Source organism: Sardina pilchardus, chromosome 8, assembly GCF_963854185.1.
Source record: "Sardina pilchardus chromosome 8, fSarPil1.1, whole genome shotgun sequence".
Classification (NCBI taxonomy): Eukaryota; Metazoa; Chordata; class Actinopteri; order Clupeiformes; family Clupeidae; genus Sardina; species Sardina pilchardus.
The window spans coordinates 14,394,170-14,419,657 of NC_085001.1; the positions used below are offsets into that span (position 1 = coordinate 14,394,170).

The 25,488-nt window shown below is 42.9% G+C and overlaps 3 protein-coding genes across 3 annotated transcripts; 2 read left to right on the forward strand and 1 right to left on the reverse strand.

Moving 5' to 3' along the window:
* Positions 1 to 2,043: 2,043 nt before the first annotated feature.
* LOC134088762 (tripartite motif-containing protein 16-like) lies at positions 2,044 to 7,334 on the forward strand. The gene is made up of 6 exons (XM_062542874.1): positions 2,044 to 2,650; positions 3,155 to 3,250; positions 3,464 to 3,697; positions 3,931 to 4,090; positions 4,387 to 4,446; positions 6,464 to 7,334. The coding sequence occupies exons 1-6, from the start codon at positions 2,060 to 2,062 to the stop codon at positions 6,979 to 6,981; spliced, it is 1,659 nt and encodes a 552-aa protein (XP_062398858.1). The 5' UTR covers positions 2,044 to 2,059; the 3' UTR covers positions 6,982 to 7,334.
* Positions 7,335 to 9,094: 1,760 nt separating this feature from the next.
* LOC134088763 (E3 ubiquitin-protein ligase TRIM47-like) lies at positions 9,095 to 10,226 on the forward strand. The gene is made up of 2 exons (XM_062542876.1): positions 9,095 to 9,670; positions 9,892 to 10,226. Exons 1-2 carry the CDS (start codon positions 9,095 to 9,097, stop codon positions 10,006 to 10,008), a joined length of 693 nt encoding a protein of 230 aa, XP_062398860.1. The 3' UTR covers positions 10,009 to 10,226.
* Positions 10,227 to 15,116: 4,890 nt separating this feature from the next.
* On the reverse strand, positions 15,117 to 23,547 carry septin5a (septin 5a). Its single transcript, XM_062542854.1, has 11 exons — positions 23,200 to 23,547; positions 22,163 to 22,253; positions 21,465 to 21,551; positions 20,517 to 20,640; positions 19,707 to 19,841; positions 19,215 to 19,332; positions 17,763 to 17,864; positions 17,414 to 17,510; positions 17,143 to 17,278; positions 16,572 to 16,674; positions 15,117 to 16,043 (listed from the first exon to the last, which is right to left on the reverse strand). Exons 1-11 carry the CDS (start codon positions 23,269 to 23,271, stop codon positions 15,981 to 15,983), a joined length of 1,128 nt encoding a protein of 375 aa, XP_062398838.1. The 5' UTR covers positions 23,272 to 23,547; the 3' UTR covers positions 15,117 to 15,980.
* Positions 23,548 to 25,488: the final 1,941 nt, after the last annotated feature.

Here is a 25,488-nt window from a genome sequence, read left to right on the forward strand (position 1 = left end):
TCAAATATAAAAACATGATGTATGACATTTGTTAGTTCCCAGGCACTGTTTGTCCCTGTTCCCCTCCCTTTCCCTCCACCTCTTCTCAGATGCACTGCATATACAGTAATGATCTTCATTAGGAGCACCTGGCCAGCACTTGGTCAGTAGTGGGGTTTTGTTCACCCCTAAAGGGCCACCTGAGGCTGGGGAGTAACAGCAAAGAGTCACTGTAGACAGATCTGAATCAAGTACTTTAATAGTTAATTTAACCTGGAACTTTACTTTTACATTCACTTAGTGCTAGCACTGTAAAAATCTATGACTCAAGTCATCAATACAAAGACACACAAACACACACGCACGCACACACACTCACACACACTCACGCACACACACATACACCTACAGTTGTACATGAAGGGCAGTCAACCCCAAAAACAGCCCAGCTAAAAACAGACCGCTTTACAAAACAATGTACCATAAGCGTATTCAAGATATGACTTTGAATGTAAAAAATAAACAACAATAGCGAGCATAAATATAAATTACTCATTTCGATGTCACTCAATTATACATTAATATCATCATTATATTAGACTATAATTCATAGCAAGAGACTTAAGTCCATTCAGAAGATGGTAGGAAAGGCAAAGCACACTGATCCATCGCTGTTTCGGCCAGGCAGAGGAGCGGACTAGAAGCGCCAGGCAAACTGACCAACTGGGGGGAAAGGAGGGGACAGGCCACTGGAGCAGAAGCATCATTTACAGGCCAGGGACTAGTAAGGAGTGTGTGGCTCACTCTGAAGAGTCAGATCTTAAAAGTTAGAGAAGTGAGTATTTGTATGTGTAGGTATGTGTGCTGTCTGTAAGATCAGTCCTGGATTCTGGAACTGTCCCACTCCAAGTCTTGTTTCTGGCACAATAATAAAGACACTAATCTACCTCTAGTGGCCACCCCCAGAATAGGAGTGTATGTGGATTACAGTGCAGGAACAACAACGTCTCTGACACAATGACCCTCCTTCACAAGGTCCAAGCCACATTCACTAACACACTGTACCCTGGGCTTTGAGTACAATTATTCTCAGTTGAGAATTGCTCATGGTATTAGCAAGGCCAGGTCCCTTCTGCTGCAAGGCATTAGTGTTTCAGCTTTGGGAAGCAAATACATTAAGGAGAGGAGTAAGGAAGGGTAAGTAGTGTACACAACTCTCATTAACAGAATGACAGTCACTCTTTGCACCCACACACTTTCTTGTACAAAAAGTGTTGAGCATATCTTATTTTACTCCATTTATAGACCAAGAAAAATAAATGATGAAAATATTACATTTAAATAAATAGCCTAACTACAGTATGACCTAAATATAATCTGTAAATGTAAATTCAACCTCTGATTGACCTGCCTGCTTTTGCAGAAATGAAAATATATGTTTGCCATTGTGTTTCCTACTGTGTCTCCACTGTTTGACAGATTTTCAGCATCTGTAGAGGCAACAGATTACAACCCCAAAAGCCCCTTTGTAAACAATTCTAGACAACATCTATTCTACACAAAATATAAATAGCCTACATTGAACTTGTTTGTCATATTGATCTGAAGTAAAATCTGAAACTGAAAATCTGGAAAAAAAACTAAAAAAAAAAAAACCACAAGTGCAACAAGGGACACCCAGAGAAACTGTGTTGGAAAGTAATTAGTTTGTCTGTGAACACACCTGAAGAAAACACATTCTTGAGCTGCTCCCCATCACCCACTTATTGTATCGTTCACATATCTGAAATGTGAAATCAGTTCTTCAGGAAACCATTCCAGAACACAGATCCTCAACACTACCAAACACCAGAGGTGGAAAGTCCACCTCAGTGGGAATATGGGTTTGTTATGGTCTCTTGCGCCCCCTGCAGGCTCTGTTAACTCATTGATACACTCGTACAACCAGGAAGTCACAGAGAATTCAGGAGAAATGAAGCTGAAAGGGCGAGTGGCTTGTGGCTGCAGACAAGTACTTGGAAAGGGCAGCGCTTTGTGAAGTCCAGAGCTTTGTGAATTGTTTTCAGCAGCAAAAAGGGTAATGGCAGAGTCCATGACAAGTAACCAGGACCTTTTTATGTGTCCGATTTGCTTGGACATTCTCAGGGATCCAGTGACTATTCCCTGTGGACACAATTACTGTATAGGCTGCATTAAGGGATGCTGGGATCAGGAAGATCAGAAGGGAATCTACAGCTGCCCCCAGTGCAGACAGACTTTCACTCCAAGACCTGTTCTAAACAAAAATAATGTTTTTGCTGAGCTTGTGGAACAGTTCGGGAAGACCAGAATTTTAACTGTTGCTTCTGCTCCAGTTGAATGTGTTGGAGCTGGAGATGTGGACTGTGACGTCTGCACTGGGAGAAAACTCAAAGCTGTGAAGTCGTGTCTGGACTGTCTGTTGTCTTATTGTGAAACCCACTATAAAGTTCACAATGATGTAAATCCTGGACGAAAACACAAGATGGTTGATGCCACAGGTCAGCTACAGGAGAGGATCTGCACCCAACATGAGAAGCCTTTGGAGATATTCTGTCGTACGGACCAAACTTGTGTCTGTTTTCTCTGTATGGTGGATGATCACAAAGGCCATGACACCGTGTCAGCCTCTGCAGGGAGAAAGGAGAAACAGGTAAGGATGTTAACAATACATGGCTAACTGGAATAAAGCAGGTTACAGAACAACTGTCTAAGCGCAGAGGTTCTCAATGTTTTTGGGACTAAGCACACCAAAGGTCAAACCAAAACGTCATCAAGGCACACCTACTTATGATTTAGGCGACAGTGATTTTAAAGTAGCCGTCACACACATTATTATACCCTGTAAGAGGGGTGTTCATATGCCCATATGTTTTTCCTGTGTTATTGATCTGAGACAACAGTGGTAGGTATAAATGTTGACAGAGATTTTTTAATTAATAAGCTGTCATTTATGTATTAAAATAAGTCTATTTAAAACCTGATGGTCACAGCCTGTAATAGTCTTCTCAGCAATGGAGTCATCATTAACATTAAAGACATGTGTCCGTGAGCTCACCCTGATAAAAAATGTTAGTGCTCGAGGAATTGTCTAACAGGCCTAGTAATTAATTCTATGTTAACAGCAGTATGGATATGGTGAATTTGTTCAACACAGACACACTTTGGAGAGACCCAGAGGAAAGTTCAGCAGAGAATTCAGGAGAGAGAGAAGGAGCTACAGGAGCTGAGGAAGGCTGTGGAGACTCTCAAGGTGAGTACTGACCAGAAGGGACAAATAGCTGGCTGCTTGACAAGCCATTAAGGCCCCAGTTATGGACTATGGCTCTCCTCCAGTTAACTGAGAGGATAACTTCCCAGTTCCTCTAAACCACACTGGAAGCAAGGAAGCTTGAAGGAAGAGCTAAGTGAATGGGCTCGACTACTTTAAATAGACCACCCCATGTGTTTGTGCGTCTTCTATCAGAGTTCTGCACAGATAGCAATAGAGGACAGTGAGAGGACCTTTACTGAGATGATCCACTCCATTGAGAGAAGGCGCTCTGAGGTGAAAGAGCTGATCAGAGCTCAGGAGAAGGCTGAGGTGAATCGGGCTGAAGGAATCCGGAAACAACTGGAGCAGGAGATTGCTGAGCTGAAGAGGAGAGATGCTGAGCTGGAGCAGCTTTCACACACAGAGGACCACATCCATTTCCTCAAGGTGATGAATTGCTTGTACACAATTTTTTACAGATCCAGACTGGATATCATAGACATAGAAATTAACTTCTCTCTCTCGCTCTCTTGCTCTCTCTCTTTCTCTCTCTGTAATGTTTCGTCATGTGGACTTATAAATCAGTTAGTGACCTACCCGAGTCTAAAGACTTATTCAGCATGGACGTCAACCAAAGCCTCTCTTCTGAAGCTGTGAATTAATCTCTCTTCTGTATTTAGACTGTCCAGTCAGTGAGCAACACAGCTGAGAGTAAAGCTTTATCCAGCATCTATGTTAACCAAGGCCTTTCCTTTGAGACTGTCAAGAAATCTGTCTCCACACTGAAGGGGCAGCTGGAGGATTTCTACAGGGAAGAACTCATGAAGATATCTTCAGCAGGTTGGTTATACTTTTGACATAATATATACAATGACTCACACCTATGTTTAATTTGTGCCAATAAGCTGAATTTAAGGAACTTAAGGCTTGTATTTTCAAATATCACATACAATATGTATTGAAGCTCAGGGACTCTTAAGATGTTTCCATGCTTTCACTTGCTCGCTAATAATGTAACAAGAAAACCTTGTCAAAATGTCATATAAGAATAGGAGGTTAGGCTGATGCAGTGTTGACATTTCAACCAATTATTTAAGTCACTGCTGTTTATAATATGATTCCTTGTATTACAATAGTGACTCAAGTCCAGATTATTTTGCCTTCTGAGCCAACAACCAGAGAAGAGTTCCTACAATGTGAGTTTGACACACACACACACACACATGTCATACACCGCACAGAAACAGACACAGCACAGTACATGCAGAAACAGTCATGATAAGAATGGATGACAGCTCCTGATGGTCTCCTTGGAGTGTACAGTGAGAGACAGTATGAGATATGAAGCTAAACTGTGACTGTGGACATCAGAGTATTATATAATAAAAGCATTCTGAATGCAGAGACTCAAAATTATCAGCAGAGCAAATGCAGAAAAGCTTCCTGTAGATTAAGCCCAGTTCAGTCATTCTGATGCTGCCAGGGTTTAGTAGGCTGGGTGAACCCTGCCTGACCTGCGGGCGGCATTTGGCCCGGCAGGTCAGGCTGGAAACCTGTACATCTATCTCCTCTGTTCCCTGCCAGAACCTTTGGCTCCAGTCACAAACTAGCTTATCCCAAAGGTACACCGGATCGTTGGTCTGATTGGTTAAAGGACTTTTCAAGTGTACGGAGTCATGATTTGAACGATGCCAATAAAGCTCAACAGTCCCGCCCTTCCTCCGAGAGAGCACGCCTCTTGTGCAGAGGAAATAAAGCACAGACTCCCCATACAAATGTTCCGTATTTTACAAATTTAGTATGGCCATAGCCAGACTAAGGGTTTAGCTGACAGCAGGTCAGGCGGTAAGTCCATATGGAAGGGACGTGTGTGAGGTATAGAAAAGGCAGGGAACATTTGTACTGTTGTATGGGTGTAAGTACTTGAGTATGCAAGGGGAGTGCAAACATACAATTTGACTGCACACAGAATAGATTGCCTCACACAAATCACACATACTATGTGAAGGACCTTCTTCATGCATTCATTCTAGTGTAAATATATGAACAGTTCAGATGTAAAAAGCCTCTAAACGTCACCTGCGTCAAAAATTAGATAACGATGGTGAGTGAATGCTCTCCACGCATAGTATATGTTAATCCAAAATGTTTGCTTCAAAACCCACTAAATACCACTCTCTTCCAGGCCTGAAAGATCGATTTGTAGGAAAAAACCTATAGGAGCCTGATGAAAGATAATTTAAAAGTAAAGGGTTTTGCATCTGAACTCTTCATATGCAGAAATAGAAAACACACACATATGATCACACACACACATACAATCTCAATTTGATATTCTCTCATTTTGTCACTTAACAAAATGGTAAATTTAGAAACTCTTGTATTGTCCTCTATTCCATCACACTCCTGTAACTTCACACCAACAGAACAGATGCAGGCTTGATTCACCGTATTTAGCCCAGTCTGGTCAAAGATCGTATAGTAAGGAAGATGGATCATAAAGGGGGTTTTCAATGGAATGAAATGGTGCCCACTTCATTCCCCACTTCCGCCTCCTATAATGGGCTTTATCAGTGACGAGTAATCGGTTTAGACCAGTGTAGAAGCAGCAGAAGCAGTGTGCCGTTGATAACAGGTGGCCTGCGCAATTAGCGGAGACAGGTCAGGTCAGGAGGGACAGGTCGTGAACAAAGTTACTTTGCTATGTATTTATCACGCTGGAAAATACGATTTCAATGTGGGAATGTTAGAAAGACGTGTGCGTTGTAGAATATGGGTTCGTTACTTGCATTGCTGAATGTAGGGCTATGGGAATGGTCATAATCCGAGATAAGGTTTATTTCTCCCGTTTGCCTCCTAAATGGGAGTGGCACTACGTCACAGGGTAACCGGAATTGACCCTCATATGCCTTGTCTCGCTTTATAAACCGTCTCTGGTCTGGTTATTCTAACCAGGGTTTTGCTTACAGCAGATCAAGCCATGAAGTTTATAGGGAAGGGACACACTTTTTGTCACAATTTGACCACACATAAATGTTACAATATTATGCAGATCATACACAAAGGCTACAGTATGTAGGACCTCCCACATCATTCTTCTGCAAATATGCAGAATCGAAAACACATACACAATCTCAATCTAACATTCAGTCATTTTGTCACTCATTATGATGTTAAATTAATTAACTCTTGTGTTGACCTCTATTCCATCAGACTACTGTCACTTCACACTGGATCCAAACACAGCAAACAGAGAGCTCCAACTGTCTGAGGGGAACAGAAGGGTGGAAATTGGAGATGAGTTGTCATATCCTGATCATCCAGAGAGATTTGATGATGATTGTCAGGTGCTTTGTAGAGAGTGTGTGTCTGCACGCTGCTACTGGGAGATTGAATGGATTAGGGATGCATCGGTCAGTATAGCAGTCTCATATAAAAGTATCGGCAGGAAAGGAGATTATCAGTGTGGGTTTGGATGGAATGACCAGTCCTGGAGTCTGCGCCTCACCAGTTTCAGCTCCTCGTTCTTGCACAATGATGAAGAGACTGAACTCCCTCCAGTGGTCAGCTCCATAGTAGGAGTGTATGTAGATCACGGGGCAGGAACTCTGGCCTTCTACAGTGTGTCTGACACAATGACCCTAATCCACAGAGTCCAGACCACATTTACTCATACACTCTACCCTGGGTTTAGGCTAGAAGAGTATGGCTCATCAGGGAAGCTGCTGTGAGTATTCTCAGTTGAGAATTGGTCTGGTATTGTCCAGGCCAGGTCCCTTCTGCTGCTGTAGGAAAAATGAGTGTTTCAACTTTGGGAACCAAATGCATTCCAGGAAAAGGAAGGGCGAGTAGAGTAGTGCAGCATAAAAGTAAAAGCATTGGCTCTCGCATAGTTTCAGAACTGGGGTGTTACTCTGTGTGCCCACTCAATTTCTTGTAGAGAAAGTTTTGAATTTGTACATCTTATTTTACTTCAATCATAAAGACCAAGAAAATAGATACAATTAAAATATTAAAATATATTTTGAAAATATGTATGTAATCAGCTGTGAATGTAAAGTACCTTTGCAGGAATAAAAACATATGCTTGCTGTAGTGTGCCATACTGAGTTTTCTCTGTTTGGCAGATTGTCATCCTGCGTGGAAACAAGGATATTACCTTATATTATATTAAGATCTACAACAAAACACAAATGTGCATACATTGAGCTATTTCATCTGATATTTTAGTAGCATCCTGAACAAAAAAACCCACAATCATTTACTTGTTATTTTCAGTGCAACGTGAGTTATAGAGAATAAGAACTGATAGATTGCATAGTGAGGGTGTGTCTGAACGCTGCTACTGGGAGGTTGAGTGGAGTGGGGGGGGGGGTTATATAGCAGTCGCATTCAAAAACATCTGCAGGAAAGGGTGGGGTGATGAGTGTAAGTTTGGACATAATAATCAGTCCTGGGGTCTGGACCTCTCCAGCTCCAGCTCCTATTTCTGGTACAATGATAAAGACACTAAACTCCCTCTGGTGCGCAGCTCCAGAATTGGAGTGTATGTGGATCACAGGGCAGGAATTCTGGCCTTCTACAGCATCTCTGACACTGACACAATGACCATCCTGCACAGAGTCCAGACCACATTCACTCACACACTCTACCCTGGGTTTAGGCTAGATAATAGATCATCAGTGAAGCTGTTGTGAGTATTCTCATTTGAGAATTGCTCTGGTGTTGGCCAGGCTGGGTCCCGGCTGCAGTACTCTATTAGTCCACTCAATTTCTTGTGCAAAAAGTTTTTAACTTATATTATTATTTCTACCCCATCCATATAGACCAAGAAAATACATTCTAATAATATATTTTGAAAATGTTCTGAATGTAATCATCTGAGAATATAAAGTCAGCTTCTGATCGCTGTGACAGAATGTGTACCCTATAATCTTATGTGGAAGCAACAAAATATAAAGATGCCTCAAAACTTTTGTAAAGTATTCCAGACAGTTTCTACCATAAATCTAGCTGTTTCTAAAACAACTACTATGTTTACTTATTATTTTCAGTGTAATAAAGAATGGACTATTGATCTGTGTTTAGCCTATACCTCCCCACCCCCCAAACACACATGAGAGCATGATAATAAACTTCTTGAACTTGGTCTTGTGTTGGGTGTTTGTGTTGTGGTTGTTATAACTGTTGTAACTGTAGGCTGCAGGAGGAGATTTACTGTATTATTTGGGGAGCTGAGGACGGAGCCTCATCTGGGCCAGCGGCGCTCCCTCTCACAACATGCACACCTCCCTCTGGTAGGCTACTGATGGGGCCGTCCCACACTGGGTTGGACCAGAGACAGTAAGGGGGAGAATACCACCATCTGGTAGGCCTACTGATGGTGTTACTTTTGGAATGTGACTAGTGACTATTTCAAATTATAACTGCTCCTGTATAAACTCAGTCTTTTACGTACTTGACACGTTTGAAAGGCTTTAGAACAATTAAGTGACTTACAAAATCTAATACTCAGCCTCAGCCGTGTGTATTTTCCTTGACCAACCTTTCGCATGCAATATTCCGATTTCTACACCAAAAATACCCTAATTCCATTCACCTCCATTCATTCTCCACTTACTCGCGATCGCCCTCTCGTTGCAGTACCATCCAGAAATGTTTTGAGAGTGGCGCTTCTCTCCTCTGGTTATGGCCTCGTGCGCCCCCTGCAGGCCCTGTGAACTCCTACATGATGAGGAAGTTGTGCACGGAATTCATGAGAAATTAAACTGTAACGGAAGTTCTTCGAGAAGTCCACAGCTTTGTGAATGGTCTTACAGCACTACAGAGGGGATGGCAGAGGCAATGACAAGCAACCAAGACCTTTTTACGTGTCCAATTTGTTTGGACATTCTTAGGGATCCAGTGACTCTTAACTGTGGACACAGTTACTGCATGGGCTGCATTAAGGGCTGCTGGGATCAGGAAGATCCAAAGGGAGTCTACAGCTGCCCCCAGTGCAGACGGACATTCACTCCAAGACCCATTTTAAACAAAAATAATATTGTTGCAGAGCTTGTGGAACAGATAAGGAAGACCAGAATCCAAGCTGTTGTTCCTGCTCCTGTTGAATGTGCTGGTCCCGGGGAGGTGGAGTGTGACGTCTGTGCTGGGAGAAAACTCAAAGCTGTGAAGTCGTGTCTGGACTGTCTGTTGTCTTACTGTGAAATGCACTGTAAAGTTCACAACGATGTACATCCTGGGCGAAAACACAAGATGATTGATGCTACAGGTCTACAGGAGAGGACCTGCACTCATCATGAGAAGCCTCTGGAGATATTCTGTCGGACAGATCAAACTTGTGTCTGTTTTCTCTGCATGGTGGATGAACACAAAGGCCATGACACGGTGTCAGCGTCTGCAGGGAGAAAGGAGAAACAGGTAAAGATTGTTGTGGTACAGTATGCTACCATATGGCTAGGCTACATCAATGAAGGTCTGAAATCATCCTCTGGAGTTATGTTACAGTAGGCTACACAGCAAGTTAGAAAACAAATATCGACAACAGCTTACAATTTCTACACAAACTCTACCTGTAATGCAATGATGACAGTATTCTCAGCAATGGGCTCATCACTCTGATGTGATGCATTTGTTGATAGGCACAAATGGGAGAGACCCAGAGGAAATTTCAGCAGAGAATCCAGGAGAGAGAGAAGAAGCTACAGGAGCTGAGGAAGACTGTGAAGGCTCTCAAGGTGAGAACTGACCACAGGTGAAGACCTCAGCTGGCTGCTGGAAGAGCCATTTCAGGCCACACTGGTTTTGTGAAAGAGCTGAGTGAGTGGACCGGTTTTATTCTACCCCTGTGTCTTTGTATGTCTGCTATCAGAGCTCTGCACAAACAGCAGTGGAGGACAGTCATAGGACCTTTACTGAGATGATTCACATCATTGAGAGAAGACGCTCTGAGGTGAAAGAGCTGATCAGAGCTCAGGAGAAGGCTGAGGTGAGTCGGGCTGAAGGACTCCTGAAGCAGCTGGAGCAGGAGATTATTGAACTGAAGAGGAGAGATGCTGAGCTGGAACAGCTTTCACACACAGAAGATCACATCCATTTCCTCAAGGTAACTGTTGATTGGTTATGAGGGCACAGGATGCTGATGTAATTAATTAATAATTACACAGCATTTAAAGAGTATCTGTAAGAATACTTTTGGAATACTCAAAAAAAAAGTATAATTGTTAGATTTTCTCTTCTTTGGCTCTCAAGTCTATTTGCTTGAAAATGCTAATGTTGGATGCTAATGATTTAAACAATTTGTTCATGCAAATCAATGTTGATTTAAACTTATTGAGAATGTATTTGTAAGTATATGTCTCTCTCTCTGTCTTTCTCCCCTCTATTTAGACTTTCCAGTCAGTGAGCAACACACCTGAGACTGTAGATGTATCCAGCATCTATGTTAACCAAAGCCTCTCTTTTGAGGCTGTGAAGAAATCTATCTCCTCACTAAAGGGGCAGCTAGAAGAGTTCTACAAGGAGGAAGTCATGAAGATATCTGTAGCAGGTTGGTCTCATCACTGACATACAGTATTATTTTATTGTTATAAAAAACAAAGATTCAGGTATTATAATGTTGACATTTACATGGTTATTTGAATGTTCATAATATGATTCTTTCTACCACAATAGTGGCCGAAGTCCAGACTTGTTTGCCTTCAGAACCTACAACCAGAGAGGATTTCCTAAAATGTGAGTTTGACCGTCTTATTTCATGCAGCACATTATTCCAAATCAACAAGCCTATTTTAAAAAGCAACATGTTTAAACAGTTGAACATGTTATTATGGGGTTTATATTACAGTAGTGCTTGCCTTTTCACATCAGTCACCCAAGTTAAACTCTTGTCATCAGCCGCAGTACTGCTGTTGGTACCCACTCCCAACCTACCACCCTTTACACACTTCACGCTTCATTTTAATGTGTCGCTGTTACAGTGTACTTACCTAATTAGGTACAGTGGTACAACCTGTGTAGCAACATGTACTATCAGGTACCATCATTGTACTTGCATTATGTATTTGTGGGTACCTAGTTGTTATATTGTAATACTGAGTGCTTTTACAAAACGTTGCCAATTTGCCTACATTTTTCATCAGAGGCAAAGGGCTGACCTACTGATAGATTTGATACAAACTATTCTTAGCTCCAGTCAAGGCCTCCTTGTCTTCAGTGTACATGTAACAGCTGTGCTGCTACAAACTTGTTACTCTTTGATACAGTGGAATAAACCTATTAAGTGTACCAGTGAACTATCAAATCTATCATGACCAGATTTATCCCATCCAGCAGGTCTCAGATGAGCCCTTTGCCTCTGATGAAAAATGTAGGCAAATTGGCAAAGTTTTGTAAAAGCACTCAGTACAATGTAACAACTATATGTAGGTACCCACAAATACATAATGCAAGTACAATGATAGTACCTGATAGTACATGCTGTTACACAGGTTGTACCACTGTGCCTAATTAGGTAAGTACACTGCAACAGCGACACATTAAAATAAAGTGTTACCTAATCTATTTTAGCATTTATGTAATTTATGATTCTTCTAGAAACAAGTCAAAGGAAAGAGATCTCTCTCTCACACACACACACACACACACACGCGCATACAAGCCACTCACTCACTCACGTGACAGTGACACGGTCAGATGTGAAACTGGGTTGAGTCAGTCTGACTTTAGTATCCCCGGTTATGAGGCTTATCCCGATTTTGATCATATTCAGGAGGATATGGTGTTTACATGAACACAGAGAAACCCGGTTCTTAATATCCCTGTATGATGAATACTAGTATTCCGGTCACCAACAATAAAGTTATATTAGCACTCCTTATCCCGGTTTCTAACGCAATCACAGTTTGCCTGAGAAACCGTGGAACAGTATCCCGGTTTATTTTGGAGTACTCCACATAGCATAACCGGGATAGCCTACTCATAACCAGGATAAGGGCTTATCCGGGGTTCTGAAATTGGGATATGGTGTTTACGTGCAAATACAAAACCAGGATACTAACCTGGATCCTGATCATAACCGGGATACTAAAGTGCATGTAAACGCAATAACGTCAATATGGAAGGGATGGATGGTGATGATGACCCTCATTGTAGTTGGAGGGGCCTCTCTTGTCCAGTTATAGAGATAATAAAAGGTGCTATTGACCAGCAGTCAATCAAATGACACCCATCTCCTCTGTGATCCTGAATCAATGTGTTGATGTGCGCTGAAATAATAATATCAAAGCCTGAACCATGTCTACTAGTGTCCATTAGGTATCACAAGTATACAATTTGACCAATAGATGGCTTCATAGTACAAACCACTCATATGTACTCATATGTACAGTAGAGCACTTTCTACGTGCACTCATTCTAGTGCAAAATGTGCAGAATCAGACAAAAACACACAATCTCAATTTACCAATTAATAAATCACTAAATCACTCATTCTGTCGCTCAGCGAGATATTAAATTAAGAAACTCTTGTCCTTTATTCCACCAGACTCCTGTCACTTCACACTGGATCCGAGGACAGCATTCAGAAAGTTTCATCTGTCCGAAAGGAACAGAAGGGTGAAAATGGGTGTTGAACTGCACTATCCTGACCATCGAGATAGATTTGATGTGTGGGCTCAGGTGTTGTGTAGAGAGGGTGTGTCTGGCCGAAGCTACTGGGAGGTTGAGTGGAGTGAGAATGTTTGTTTAGCAGTCTCATATAAAACCATCAGCAGGAAAGGAAAGGGTGATGAGTGTGGGTTTGGACATAATGATCAGTCCTGGTGTCTGTCCCTTCAGCACCTCAGCTCATTTTTCTTGCACAATGATGAAGTGACCAAACTCCCTCTAGTGGTCAGCTCCAGAATAGGAGTGTATGTGGATCACAGTGCAGGAACTCTGGCCTTCTATAGCATCTCTGACGCAATGACCCTCCTGCACAGAGTCCAGACCACATTCACTCACACACTCTACCCTGGGTTTTGGCTAGCCAAGAAATCAGCATTGAGACTATTGTCAGTGGAAAATGTATCTAGTGTTAGCCGGGCTGAGTCTCTGCTGCAGTAGTACTCTCTGTGTCCACTCAATTTCTTGTACAAAAAAAGTTTTGAACTTATATCTTATGTATCTCCGTTAATATAGACCAAGAAACTAAATTTGGAAAATATAGTTTGAAAATGTTCTGTATGTAATCAGCTGTGAATATAAAGTCAGCTTCTGATTGCCCTGCATACCTTTGCAGAAATAAAAGATGTTTGCCGGTTTGTGTCCTACTCTCTCCCCTAATTGGACAGGCTGTCATATATGTGAAAGCAACAAAATATAAAGATGCCTCAAAACCTTTGTAAACTATTACGGACGGCATCTACCGTAAACACAAACATGTTGTTTTTACCTATTATTTTCAGTGTAACAGCAGTGACACAGAGGTCATAAAGAATGGACTGTGGGTCTGTTTGTGTTGTGGTTGTTGTAACTGCTGTGACTGGAGGCTGCTGGAGGAGATTTACAGTGCAACCGGGAAGTACTCCGACCCTTTCAAGTTTTCCACAATCTGCTTTGTTTCAGACTCACCTTAAAATGGATTCAATATTTTTGTTTTTCCTCAACAATCTACACACAATACTCCAACACTCCAAAAAGAAAGAAAAATGTTATGACACTTGCAATTGAGCTCTGGTGCATCCTACTTCTATCAATGGTCCTTGAGATGCTTCTACAACTTGATTAGAGTCCACCTGTGCCTAAATTAATTCACTGGCCATTATTAGGAGAGGCAGACATCTCTTTATATACTGTAAGGTCTCACACTTGATGGTGTATGTCAGAGTGAAAACCAAGCCACGAGGTCGAAAGAATTATCCGTAGACCTACGAGACAGGGTTGTGTGAAGACACAGATCTTGGGAAGGATACATAATTCTGCAGCATTGAAAGTGCCCAAGAGCACGGTAACCGTCATGAGTCTGAAGCATAACAAAATGTGGATAACTTGAAAGGGTCTGAATATTTTCCGGATGCACTGTATTAATTGGGGAGCTGAGGAAGGAGCCTCATCTGGCCCAGCACTTCCTCCCACACCACACAACACACCTCCATCAGCTACTGACGGGGCCGTCCTACTACACTGGGTTGGAGCAGAGACAGTAAGGAGGAGAATACCACTCCTCAAATACTGATAGTGTTACTTTTGGAATGTGACTAGTAACTACCACTTCAAATTACAACTGCTACTGTATAACAGTCACATATTTTTTTCTTTTTCTGTTTTTTTTAAAACACACATTAGAGAGATACTGATAAACCATATTTCTTTGGATTAATATGTCATTGTCATCCACTTTATCAGGCATGCTAGAAAAACATTTGTTTCTCCACAAGGGGTCACTCTCATCCATCAGAAATTCACACTGCCCTCCTCCCATAAAGAATGAATTAGTGACTTCTGTTTGAGTATATGTAAGTCCCATGTTTCATGATGTAATTTGGGATTGGATCAACAGGACGTCAGATACAACCTTTTCAACCTATGTTTCTAAATCCAAGAAAGGTCAAGTGTACTTAGACATTCGACTTGAAACTTAATCACCATGACAGCTGTACAATGCAATACTTTAAATATGAAAACATATGATGTATGACATTTGTTAGTTCCCAGGCACTGTTTGTCCCTTTCCCTTCACCTCTTCTCAGATGCACTGCATATACAGTAATGATCTTCATTAGGAGCACCTGGCCAGCACTTGGTCAGTAATGGGTTTTTGTTCACCCCTAAAGGGCCACCTGAGGCTGGGGAGTAACAGCAAAGAGTCTCTGTAGACAGATCTGAATCAAGTACTTTAATAGTTAATTTAACCTGGAACTTTACTTTTACATTCACTTAGTGCTAGCACTGTAAAAAGCTATGACTCAAGTCATCAATACAAAGACACACAAACACACACGCACGCACACACACTCACACACACACTCACGCACACACGCACGCACACATACACCTACAGTTGTACATGAAGGGCAGTCAACCCCAAAAACAGCCCAGCTAAAAACAGACCGCTTTACAAAACAATGTACCATAAGCGTATTCAAGATATGACTTCGAATGTAAAAAATAAACAACAATAGCGAGCATAAATATAAATTAGACTCATTTCGATGTCACTCAATTATACATTAATATCATCATTATATTAGACTATAATTCATAGCAAGAGACTTAAGTCCATTCAGAAGATGGTAGGAAAGGTAAAGCACACTGATCCATCGCTGTTTCGGCCAGGCAGAGGAGCGGACTAGAAGCGCCAGGCAAACTGACCAACTGGGGGACAGGAAGGGACAGGCCACTGGGGCAGAAGCATCATTTACAGGCCAGGGACTAGTACGGAGTGTGTGGCTCACTCTGAAGAGTCAGATCTTAAAAGTTAGAGAGGTGAGTGTTTGTATTTGTCGGTGTGTGTGTGTGTGTGCGTGTGTGTGCTGTCTGTAAGATCTATGAGTGAGAAATGTGTATGCATGTCTCTGTGTGTGCATGTGCATGTGCATGTTTGTGTTTGTGTGTGTGTGTGTGTGTGTGTGTGTGTGTGTGTGCTGCCTGTCAGATCTGAGTGTTAGCATTTTTCTGTCTTTAGATGTGTGTATGCATGTTTCTGTGTGTGTGTGTGTGTGTGTGTGTGTGTGTGTGTGTGGTGTCATCTTCACTGGTCTTTCTCGTGTATCTGTTGCTGCATCTTCTCCAGCATCTCCTGCATCCGCTTCAGCTGAACACACAAACATTAAAGTCAGTACAGTCAGCATCACCACAGCGCAACGACATAACATATTAGGTAACATAACATAACTTACATTTCACTTATACAATGTCCTACCACTATCATACAGTAATAATATGATCACAGATACCTCACCGCAAAAATGTATTCAGCAATTCAAAGTGCTTTTCTGTGAGTCATCACAAACTGTTACGGGAATATTTTTCACAGACCCCTATCCCAAGGGATTACGATTTTGGTTTTATTATTAATTTCTATAAACCCTTAAAGAACGGTTTCAATTCATGCCCTTCTCTTTATTGGATGTTATTAACCACAAGCCAAAGCGTAGCCCTAACCTCCTAACTTGATTAGTGTATACAAATTAATTTACCTAAGAAACCAGGTTGGTACATGTAATTATAGAGTGTTTGCACAAACTTTAATGGTATAAAAACTATGTTGAAACAGAGGGTTATGGTGGTTAGATCCAAAGCACATTTAAATACACAAGACGTTAGTATAGCAGTTAACTACCTCCTCATCTTTCATCTTGATGAGTCTTTCCGTCTCTGCATCTGGAGTTGGGACAGGCAGGATGGGGATTGGACTGTCCACACGGTTATCCTGAGTTAGTTTACTGTCACAAAACAAACCAAGAACACAGTCATTAACAAACAGCCATGGACAAATGACAAACTCCACCATAACACAACACAACACAATGACAATCTCCACAACACAACAGAACACAACACAACGCAACACATTGACAAACTCCACCACAACACAACACAACACAACACAACACAACACAACACACAAACACTGTAAACACACACACAAAGGCACTACAGTATCATCATATAAGCAGACATTATATCAAGAATAGCAAAATATTATTTTCACAAATAAACTTCAAATGTATAAACATCAAAAGTACGCTCCATCATTGTTTCCATATGACAGCCATTCATTTTGCCATCCTCTGCTAGTGCATCCTCTGCTAGTGCTTTTTCATTTTTGTTTGTGAAATTGTGAAACTCATTTTTGCACGGACGGACACACACACACACACACAAACACACACCCACACACACACTCTCACCTTGTCATATCCTGTATGCACTGTGCCCTGTAGTTCTCGTAGTGGACGTCACAGGTCACATCCTTTAAGTCGTGCATGTGTGAGCGGATCAGCATGCTCCGAAGCTTCACAAAGTCACAGTGGGACTGATTCTCCACTGCAACACACACGTATACACACAATATTCATACAATCACATAAGCAAAGACACACCCAGATATTTTCAAACTAACAGACACATGACACATGACACATGACACACACACACACACACACTCTCATGGTCACACACCTTCTACGATGCCCCAGGGGTAGACACGCCCCCGCACTCGCTGGCCTCGTGCTTCCACCACTGTGTTACTGCCGATCACTGCAAATGGTGTACACTCCTGTAGCACGCGCACACACACACACACACACACACACACACATACACACACACACACACACACAAACACACACAAACACACATTAGTCTTAACTTGCATCTGTGTCTTCAAATCAACTGATAATGTGTTGACCCTGTACTCTAGGATTGTCTTGTAGATTAACACACCTATAATGTATATCCATTTTGTGATGCTCAGAATCCTAGCACTAACCAGCTCAGGCCACCTGCCTTTCACAGTCTGACCCCTCACCTTCAGCTCTTTGTCCAGCTGTTTGAATTCTTCGTCCTCGTCTGAGTCGCACTCCGGGAACTGGTAGACTTTGATCCCGAACTTTTCGATCTCGTCTCGTACCTGGTGCAGCGGAGCGCCGGGATTAGCATGGCCGTTAGCATTAGCTCAAGATTAGCTTAATTCCTCCTCATTAGCAGAAACACAAACACCTGAGTTTACACAACAACTCTGCACACAAAGAAATACCCTCCACCGCTCATAGATTCTGATAGGTAGGCTTCTCTCCACTATATCCAATAAAGTTAACCTAACCTAACCTAACCTAACCGATATCAACACAGTGCCGATACATTCATGATATGCACTTTTTCATGTGGCAGTGACTGAAAAAGCAGTCAATTATATGCGCCCAGATGTGTTATTATAACTTAACCTCTGTACTCTATTATGAACACAATGGACCCCTAGATTAGAGTGTGGTTCATCCACACCTATAAAAACAGACTCAGAGGTATTTGGTGTGAGGTGAACTCTACTGAGACGGAGTCTGCTGAGCTGAAACTATGTGAGAACAGAGGGGAACAGCTGGATTAAAATGGGAAGAGGCTCAATGGCTTAAACAGTAAATGCAAAGAAAGCCACACACATCTACACATTGATGGTAGCCTATAGGTCACAGTGTGTTACTGAAACTGAAGGTCCTCAGTCAAAACAAAGAGGTTACAGGCATATAACTCCTCTCTCACTGTTGCTGTGTAGGGACAATTTATTTGAACCCGATAACTAATTATTATGATAATCAATTGAATATATTGAATTAACGCCTGACTTATGATTAAAAAAGAACCATGGACAGAAACAGCCATCTGGTCAGTTTTCAGGACTTGTGCGTCATGAGGAATTCATGCATGTCTTGAACAGCAAGCTTCCATTGGTAGACATCTGTTTCTGATCTCACATCAAAAATACAAGTGCTGATAACATAAGTAGCAGGGCACTGTGCTTCTCCACGCCCATTCATCACATCTTCTGCTACAATAAACTTGCAGAAACATGCAAAGAAAACAGCTGGCATGATAACACTCAAACACACACACACACACACACACACACACACACACACACACACACACACACACACACACACACACACACACACACACACACACACACACACACACACACACACACACACACACACACACACACACACACACACACAAACCTTAAACAGGCCCATTGGTACCCAAACACCTGCACAAGAATGTATTCCCTCACACACAGACACACACACTCACATGAACGCACATGCGTGCACACACACACATACACACACACACACACACACACACACACACACACACATAAAATCACTCACCAATACATTTTCTCTCATAAACGTGCACACAAACACGCATGCACTGACACACAAATGCACAGACAGGAGCCTATTAAAGAGGCAAGTCTCACCCTGTCCTTGAGTTTCTTGATCTCATTGGGGGTGAGGCAATCAGCCTTGGCGATAAGAGGTATGATGTTCACCTTCTCGTGAAGAGCCTTCATGAACTCCACATCGATTGGCCTCAGCCTGCACAGCACAGGACACAGGACATTAATCAATCAACTCCGACCAACACACATGCAGAAGGACATAATGCTCTCGTTTTCTAAGCATGCGCTCCGGCACACACACACACACCAACACACACAACACACACACCACATAACACGTAACCACTCAACCACCACCACTACCCTAATTTGTAGCGTTTAGAAGTTTTGACATATCAGAGCTGTTAAACATAAATTGTGTGTGTTTTCTGTGTATGTGTGTGTGTGTGTGTGTGTGTGTGTGTGTGTGTGTGTGTGTGTGTGTGTGTGTTTGAGTGTGTGTGTGTGTGTGTGTGTGTGTGTGTGTGTGTGTGTGTGTGTGTGTGTGTGAGCATGTGTATGCATGCTTACCCATGTCCAAATGGTGGTATGAAGTATAGGCAGCAGTGTACACGGTTGTCTAGAATGTTCTTTCTGTTGAGTCCGCTCTCATCTCTGAAGTACTGCTCAAACTGCTGATCAATGTAGTCTGTGATGGGCTTCCAGCTGTGTCACAGAGAGAGAAAGAGAGAGAGAGAGGGAGAGAGAGAGAGAGAGAGAGACAGACACAGTGATTTAGAATCCCTGATGTTTAGGATAATTGCTACATACGTAAAGCACATAATGAACATTAAAGCACAGCAGAGCTCAACAGCTGTTTGGGATACATCCTGTGACCAGATCAAATATGCATTTAATAATCCACATCATTTAAAGCTGATTTATTTCTGTGTATCATTACTTTACAAACATTTTCGCTGTGATGATCAGATTTAAACTAAACTATATTTGACCTAATTCAATTTTAATCTAGGATGGGCACAGTGAAAATAAATCTGGCGGATCATGGGGCCACTGAAGGCCTCTGTTCAGTTTGTTTCATGTAGAAGAACACTTCTACAGCAACACGTCATGCAAACACAGGAGTACAACGAAATAAAACCTTGTTAAGACTAGATATACATTCAGACTGATTCAAAGACTGATCAACTGATTCAGCTCATACAGAATTGAATATTGGCCAGAGCACACAAGATTGTTATCAGATAACAGTCAGAGAATCAGAGAATGTCAGTTCAAATTCACTCTTTGGAAACCTACTTGGCAATGAATCTATTTCAGATCTGATTTCTGATGATCAGTCAAAGATCAGCTAAAGATCAGCTCAGCGGAACCTCTCACCATTCGTTGTTGTTGACGGCGTCTCCAAAGCCGGGTGTGTCCACGATGGTGAGCTTGAGCTTCACACCCTTCTCCTCGATGTCCACCGTGTGTTTGGTGATCTCTACCGTCTGGCTGATGCGCTCTGCACACACACACACACACACAAAACTCTGTCAGATCAACCATGCTGAAGGTAACCACCAAAACACACACACATTCACACAGCATACACACAAACAAACACACACACACACACACACACTCTTCACTCAACATTTCAACACAACCATTAGCCTGATCCCATGTGACACCCTGACTGTTCAATCCAGCCCATTCGTTCGCATGAACACAACTCCATGTCAGACTAGCTGAGACTAACTGAATCCTTGTGCTCCCAGGTCTCAACTGTCAGAGAGGTGAGTGCCTTCCTTTCCCTCTCCTGCTGGAAACTATGACGCAACAGGATCAGCTGCTCTTTGGAAAGTGCACACAGGGGGGAAATATGTCAGATGTGTGTGGAAAATGCTCCCCAACAGCTCAGATGCTTTGGCTTGGTCGGGTTACTCAGTGGAGAAAACACATGCAGACAGTCTATACACACATTTACATCCCAGATAGTGTATTGTCCAGACAACTATGCGTGTATAAATATATCACTAAAATGGCGCTTTCAGCTGGTCCTGCATATTTTAGCATTATCCTTTTCAGTCCCATTGTCATCTGCTATATTATGAGCTTCTGTTTTCCAGTCCAGAGCTAATTGAGCCTCAAAACCTCAAATAAATCTTCAAACGTTTTATTTTATTATTTTATGTAGGAGACTATAGTGTGAGAGGCGTGGTGAATAGCTATTGTTACGCCAACATAATAGGCATGGCTTTATGAGTCTGTTGTCATGGTGATGAGGCAGCGGAGACTGTCAGTAGTGGTTGCCATGGAGACGCGTGGTGGTGGCGGAATTCTCACCCTCTGCGTTCAGTAGCTTCCTGTCCTTGTAGAGGTCTGTGAGAAACAGGCTGTTCACCAGGGTGGACTTGCCCTGCCCAGACTCACCTAAACAAAGTCAAACAACAACAACAACAATATAGACAACAATATAGACAACAAACATGAACAACTGACTCTAGGTACAAAAGAGACAACACATTAAAACTAAACTATAAATTATTTGCTATGAACTAAGGATCAGTGAGCCTTTCCCAACATCAGCTCATGCCATTCATTCCAAAATGTCATTTGCATCACTTTTCAAAGTCGACATTTATTTCGGATTAAAAGCTACTTTCACAACACACAGACAAACACACTTTTACAGTATACAGTACACTCACACACATACACACACACACACACACACACACACGTTCACAGCTACTACACTGAGGTTTGAGTTCCTGAATTCAGCCCTCGCATTTCATACTGGCCTCAGACTCAACCTCAGTGGCCACTGAGTATGTGTGTGTGTGTGTGTGTGTGTGTGTGTGTGTGTGTGTGTGTGTGTGTGTGTGTGTGTGTGTGTGTATGCGTGTGTGTGTGTGTGTGTGTGTGTGTGTGTGTGTGTGTGTGTTTCTGTGTGAGGAAAACTCTGTGTGTATGTGTGTGTGTGTGTGTGTGTGTGTGTGTGTGTGTGTGTGTGTGTGTGTATGTCTAGCTGTGTCACTCACCAGCCACCATGAGTGTGAAGTCAAAGCCCTTCTTCACAGACTTCCTGTGGACTTGGTTAGGGAGCGTGGCGAAACCCACATACTGCCTATCCTAAAACAGAAACAGAAAGGGAGTGAGAATAAGAAGTAGTTCAGTGTCACTATACGTGATGTGTTACGTGTATGTGTCTGAACAGCAACATGATTCAGAGAAGGAGAATGAAATTGTGAAATCACACCAGAAGACCTGACATTGCTGACGGCAGCAGATTACAACAGCACAGAGAAATCTGGGAGCAGTCAGAATCACGGTGTGTGTCCATATATGTCTTTGGGTGTGTGTGTGTGTGTGTGAGAGAGAGAGAGAGAGAGAGAGAGAGAGAGAGAGAGAGGGTGAGTGAGTGGTGTTGGCTCGACTCCACAGTCAAACCAGTCCAGCAGACAGGACAGGAGGTTTGTCTCCTGATGACTGAAGGGCAAATCAATGAGTCTTTTCACAAACTCTCTCTCTCTCACACACACACACACACACACACACCAATATACATTGCCAACACAGTTCAGAAGTTGTCATGCACATTTCCGTCTCCCTCTTGAGACACAAAACCCAGAACCCTCAGAAGTTCCGCTACCCTCTGTGACTGAACACAAAGACAGAAATAAAGCAATCACACACAGACACACACACACACACACACACACACAGAGAGAGAGAGAGAGAGCGGGTTAGTCGCTCGTTAAAACAAGGGAGCAGTCATCAGAGAGGGAGGAGGGAAAAAATAGGAAATCTGGAAAACTGGCCCAAAGTCAGGAGCCCAGTGTGCAAGAAAGATGGTGTGAAAAATGATAATCTCAGAGAGAGAGAGAGAGATTCTCTTCCCAAACGTCCCTCTTTTCCTCTTCCTTTTAGTTCTGTCTCTGTATCTTTCACTCTTTGTCATTCACTCTTTTCTCTCTCTTTTACTCACTCATTCTTTTCTCTGTGATTTCTCTCCCTCTCTCCTTCTCCACTCTCTCTCTCTCCCACTCTCCTCTCCTCTCTCTCTGTTGTTCTGTACCTTCTGTCTGGAGCTCCGTGCTCGTGGGCAGAGGAGTTTCTCGGCGAGCTTCTCCTGTAAGATTGCATCCATTCCAGCACTGGCCCCGGCCACAGTCGCCAGCCCCACCCAAGCCACGCTCGCGCTCTCCCTCTCTCAGCCTCGCACAGCGGCGCAAAACCCTCGCTCGCTCGCCAAAACTCTCGCCAACCCGCGCTCGCTCTCCCGCTCTCTCGCTCTCTCGCTCTCCCGCTCTCTCGCTCTCTCGCTCCCTCGGTCGGTCTTCAGGTCCTCCTGCTCTCCGCCCTCTTCCTCTACTGCTTCTTCTTCTTCTTCTCCTCCTTGTCCCTGCCTCTCTCTCGGTCTCCCTCTCCCTCTCCCTCCTCTACTCTACTCTCTCACGTAGTAACTGTTTCAAACCTCTCCCAATCTTTTTATTTTCTCTTTCTCTCTCTTTCTCTCTCTCTCTCTCTCTTTCTCTCTCTTTCTCTTTCTTTCGCCCAAGGCACCCAAAGCTCTCTGTTCAGGCAGGTAGGGGAGGAATTTTGACATTGAGTAAACTTCCTGAGAGAGTGCAGGAGAGAGAGAGAGAGAGAGAGAGAGAAAGAGAGAGAGAGGGAGAGAGAGAGAGGTAATTTGGAGGAAGGAAATGAGGGGGAGTGAAACACCAAACAGTAAAGGTATATAGAGCAGCCATTCATTCATTCCAACTTTCCTGCACTGCACTCTCTATCTCTCTCTCTCGCTCTCTCATACACACACACACACACACACACGCACACACACACACCCAAACACACATACACACTGTCATTCATTCCCTTGGTTACTCCTCCCCCATCATCTTGGATAACTATGGCTTTTAGAAGCTCTGGAATTACAAAAACATACACTAGCATGTGGACGCACACAAACAGAAAAGCATGCGCACACGGCGACACACAAACACACACACACACCACAAACGTACACAGATGACACAATCCTGGCAGGCCTTACTCTAAAAGAAAGAAAGGAAGGAAGGAAGAAAGAAGGAAAGGAAAAGCTAGAGGAGGAAAGAGTGAAAAGATTGAGTAAAATGAAATAGCAGAGAGCGAGGGGTTGTGTCACCTTCACTTTGAACATAAAACAATGTCACTGTTAAGCTGCATATAAAATAGTAGGTTATGTGTTCATTTGTGCGCTCTCTCTCTCTCTCTCTCTCTCTCTCTCTCTCTCTCTCTCTCCCTCCCCCTCTCCCTCTCCCTATATATCATGAGGTTAGAAAAGTATTACCAATCATGTGACAGAATTATTGAGCATGCCAAAGTATTAGATGGAAGTGTGGCCAAACTAGTCGGTGTATTACACTAAGTATGTGAGAGTCTGTTAGACCACTGAGCACAGTTGGGGTCACTGTGGTGCATGTGGCTACAACGTCTTACAACGTGGCCGTGGAGACACAAGTGCCAAACTGACCCAGGTCACTTCTCCATCCTACTTCATATCTCTCTCTCTCTCTCTCTTTCTCTCTCTCTCCATTCATAGAGCTTTACTGGCATGACTGTAAGTGTTACAATGTTGCCAATGTCAATGTCTCTCTCTCTCTCTCTCTCTCTATCCCCTCAGCTTCTTCTACTCTCCTCACTGTCCTGTCTGACTAAAGGCATACAAGCCCAGAGAATATACTTTTTAAAAAAAGGTCAATGTGGCTCACTGACAGCAGGGGGCACTGTCCAACTGAGCAGTAGGGTGTGGCTTGCCATGAGTGACAGTTCATTTAAGAATACATCTCAGGAGTAGATAGATAGAATAGATCAGCTGTGAGAAAGCAGAGAATTAAAGATTAACGTTTAAGTTTGTGAGTGTGTGTGTGTGTGTGTGTGTGTGTGTGTATGTGTGTGTTTCAAGCAAAAGAGACAGACAGGCAGAGACAGCTATCATACTGGACTTTCAGTGAATAGTTGAGTGTGTGTAAGTGTGGTTAATGACATCAGGGAAAGGTGGGGGTTGAGAGATTGAGAGACTGACAGACAGAGAGAGTGTGTGTGTGTGTGTGTGTGAGTGTGAGTGTGAGTGTGTGTGTGTGTGTGTGTGTGTGTGTGTGTGTGTGTGTGTGTGTGTGCGCACGCATGTGCATGTGTCATGTGTCTGATAGAGAGATGGTAGGGAGGGGCTAGCCGATCGAACGGGTCCCAGCTGCTGCTGCTAGACCTGGTGGGTGTGTGTGGGGGGTGAGGTAATTATGTCACTTAAGTATTCTGTCTCTGTGTGGGTGTGGGTGTGGGTGTGTGGGTGTGTGTGTGTGTGTGCGTATCTGCTAGTTGACCT

Coding starts and splice junctions, on each gene's coding strand:
- LOC134088762 (XM_062542874.1), top strand. CDS start 2,060: ATGGCAGAGTCCATGACAAGTAACCAGGACCTTTTTATGTGTCCGATT. Junction 2,651..3,154: donor CAGGGAGAAAGGAGAAACAG/GTAAGGATGTTA, acceptor TGTTCAACACAG/ACACACTTTGGAGAGACCCA. Junction 3,251..3,463: donor AGGCTGTGGAGACTCTCAAG/GTGAGTACTGAC, acceptor GTCTTCTATCAG/AGTTCTGCACAGATAGCAAT.
- LOC134088763 (XM_062542876.1), top strand. CDS start 9,095: ATGACAAGCAACCAAGACCTTTTTACGTGTCCAATTTGTTTGGACATT. Junction 9,671..9,891: donor CAGGGAGAAAGGAGAAACAG/GTAAAGATTGTT, acceptor ATTTGTTGATAG/GCACAAATGGGAGAGACCCA.
- septin5a (XM_062542854.1), bottom strand. CDS start 23,271: ATGGATGCAATCTTACAGGAGAAGCTCGCCGAGAAACTCCTCTGCCCA. Junction 16,675..17,142: donor TGCATACAGGATATGACAAG/GTGAGAGTGTGT, acceptor GTTTTGTGACAG/TAAACTAACTCAGGATAACC. Junction 16,044..16,571: donor TCAAGATGAAAGATGAGGAG/GTAGTTAACTGC, acceptor TTGTGTGTTCAG/CTGAAGCGGATGCAGGAGAT.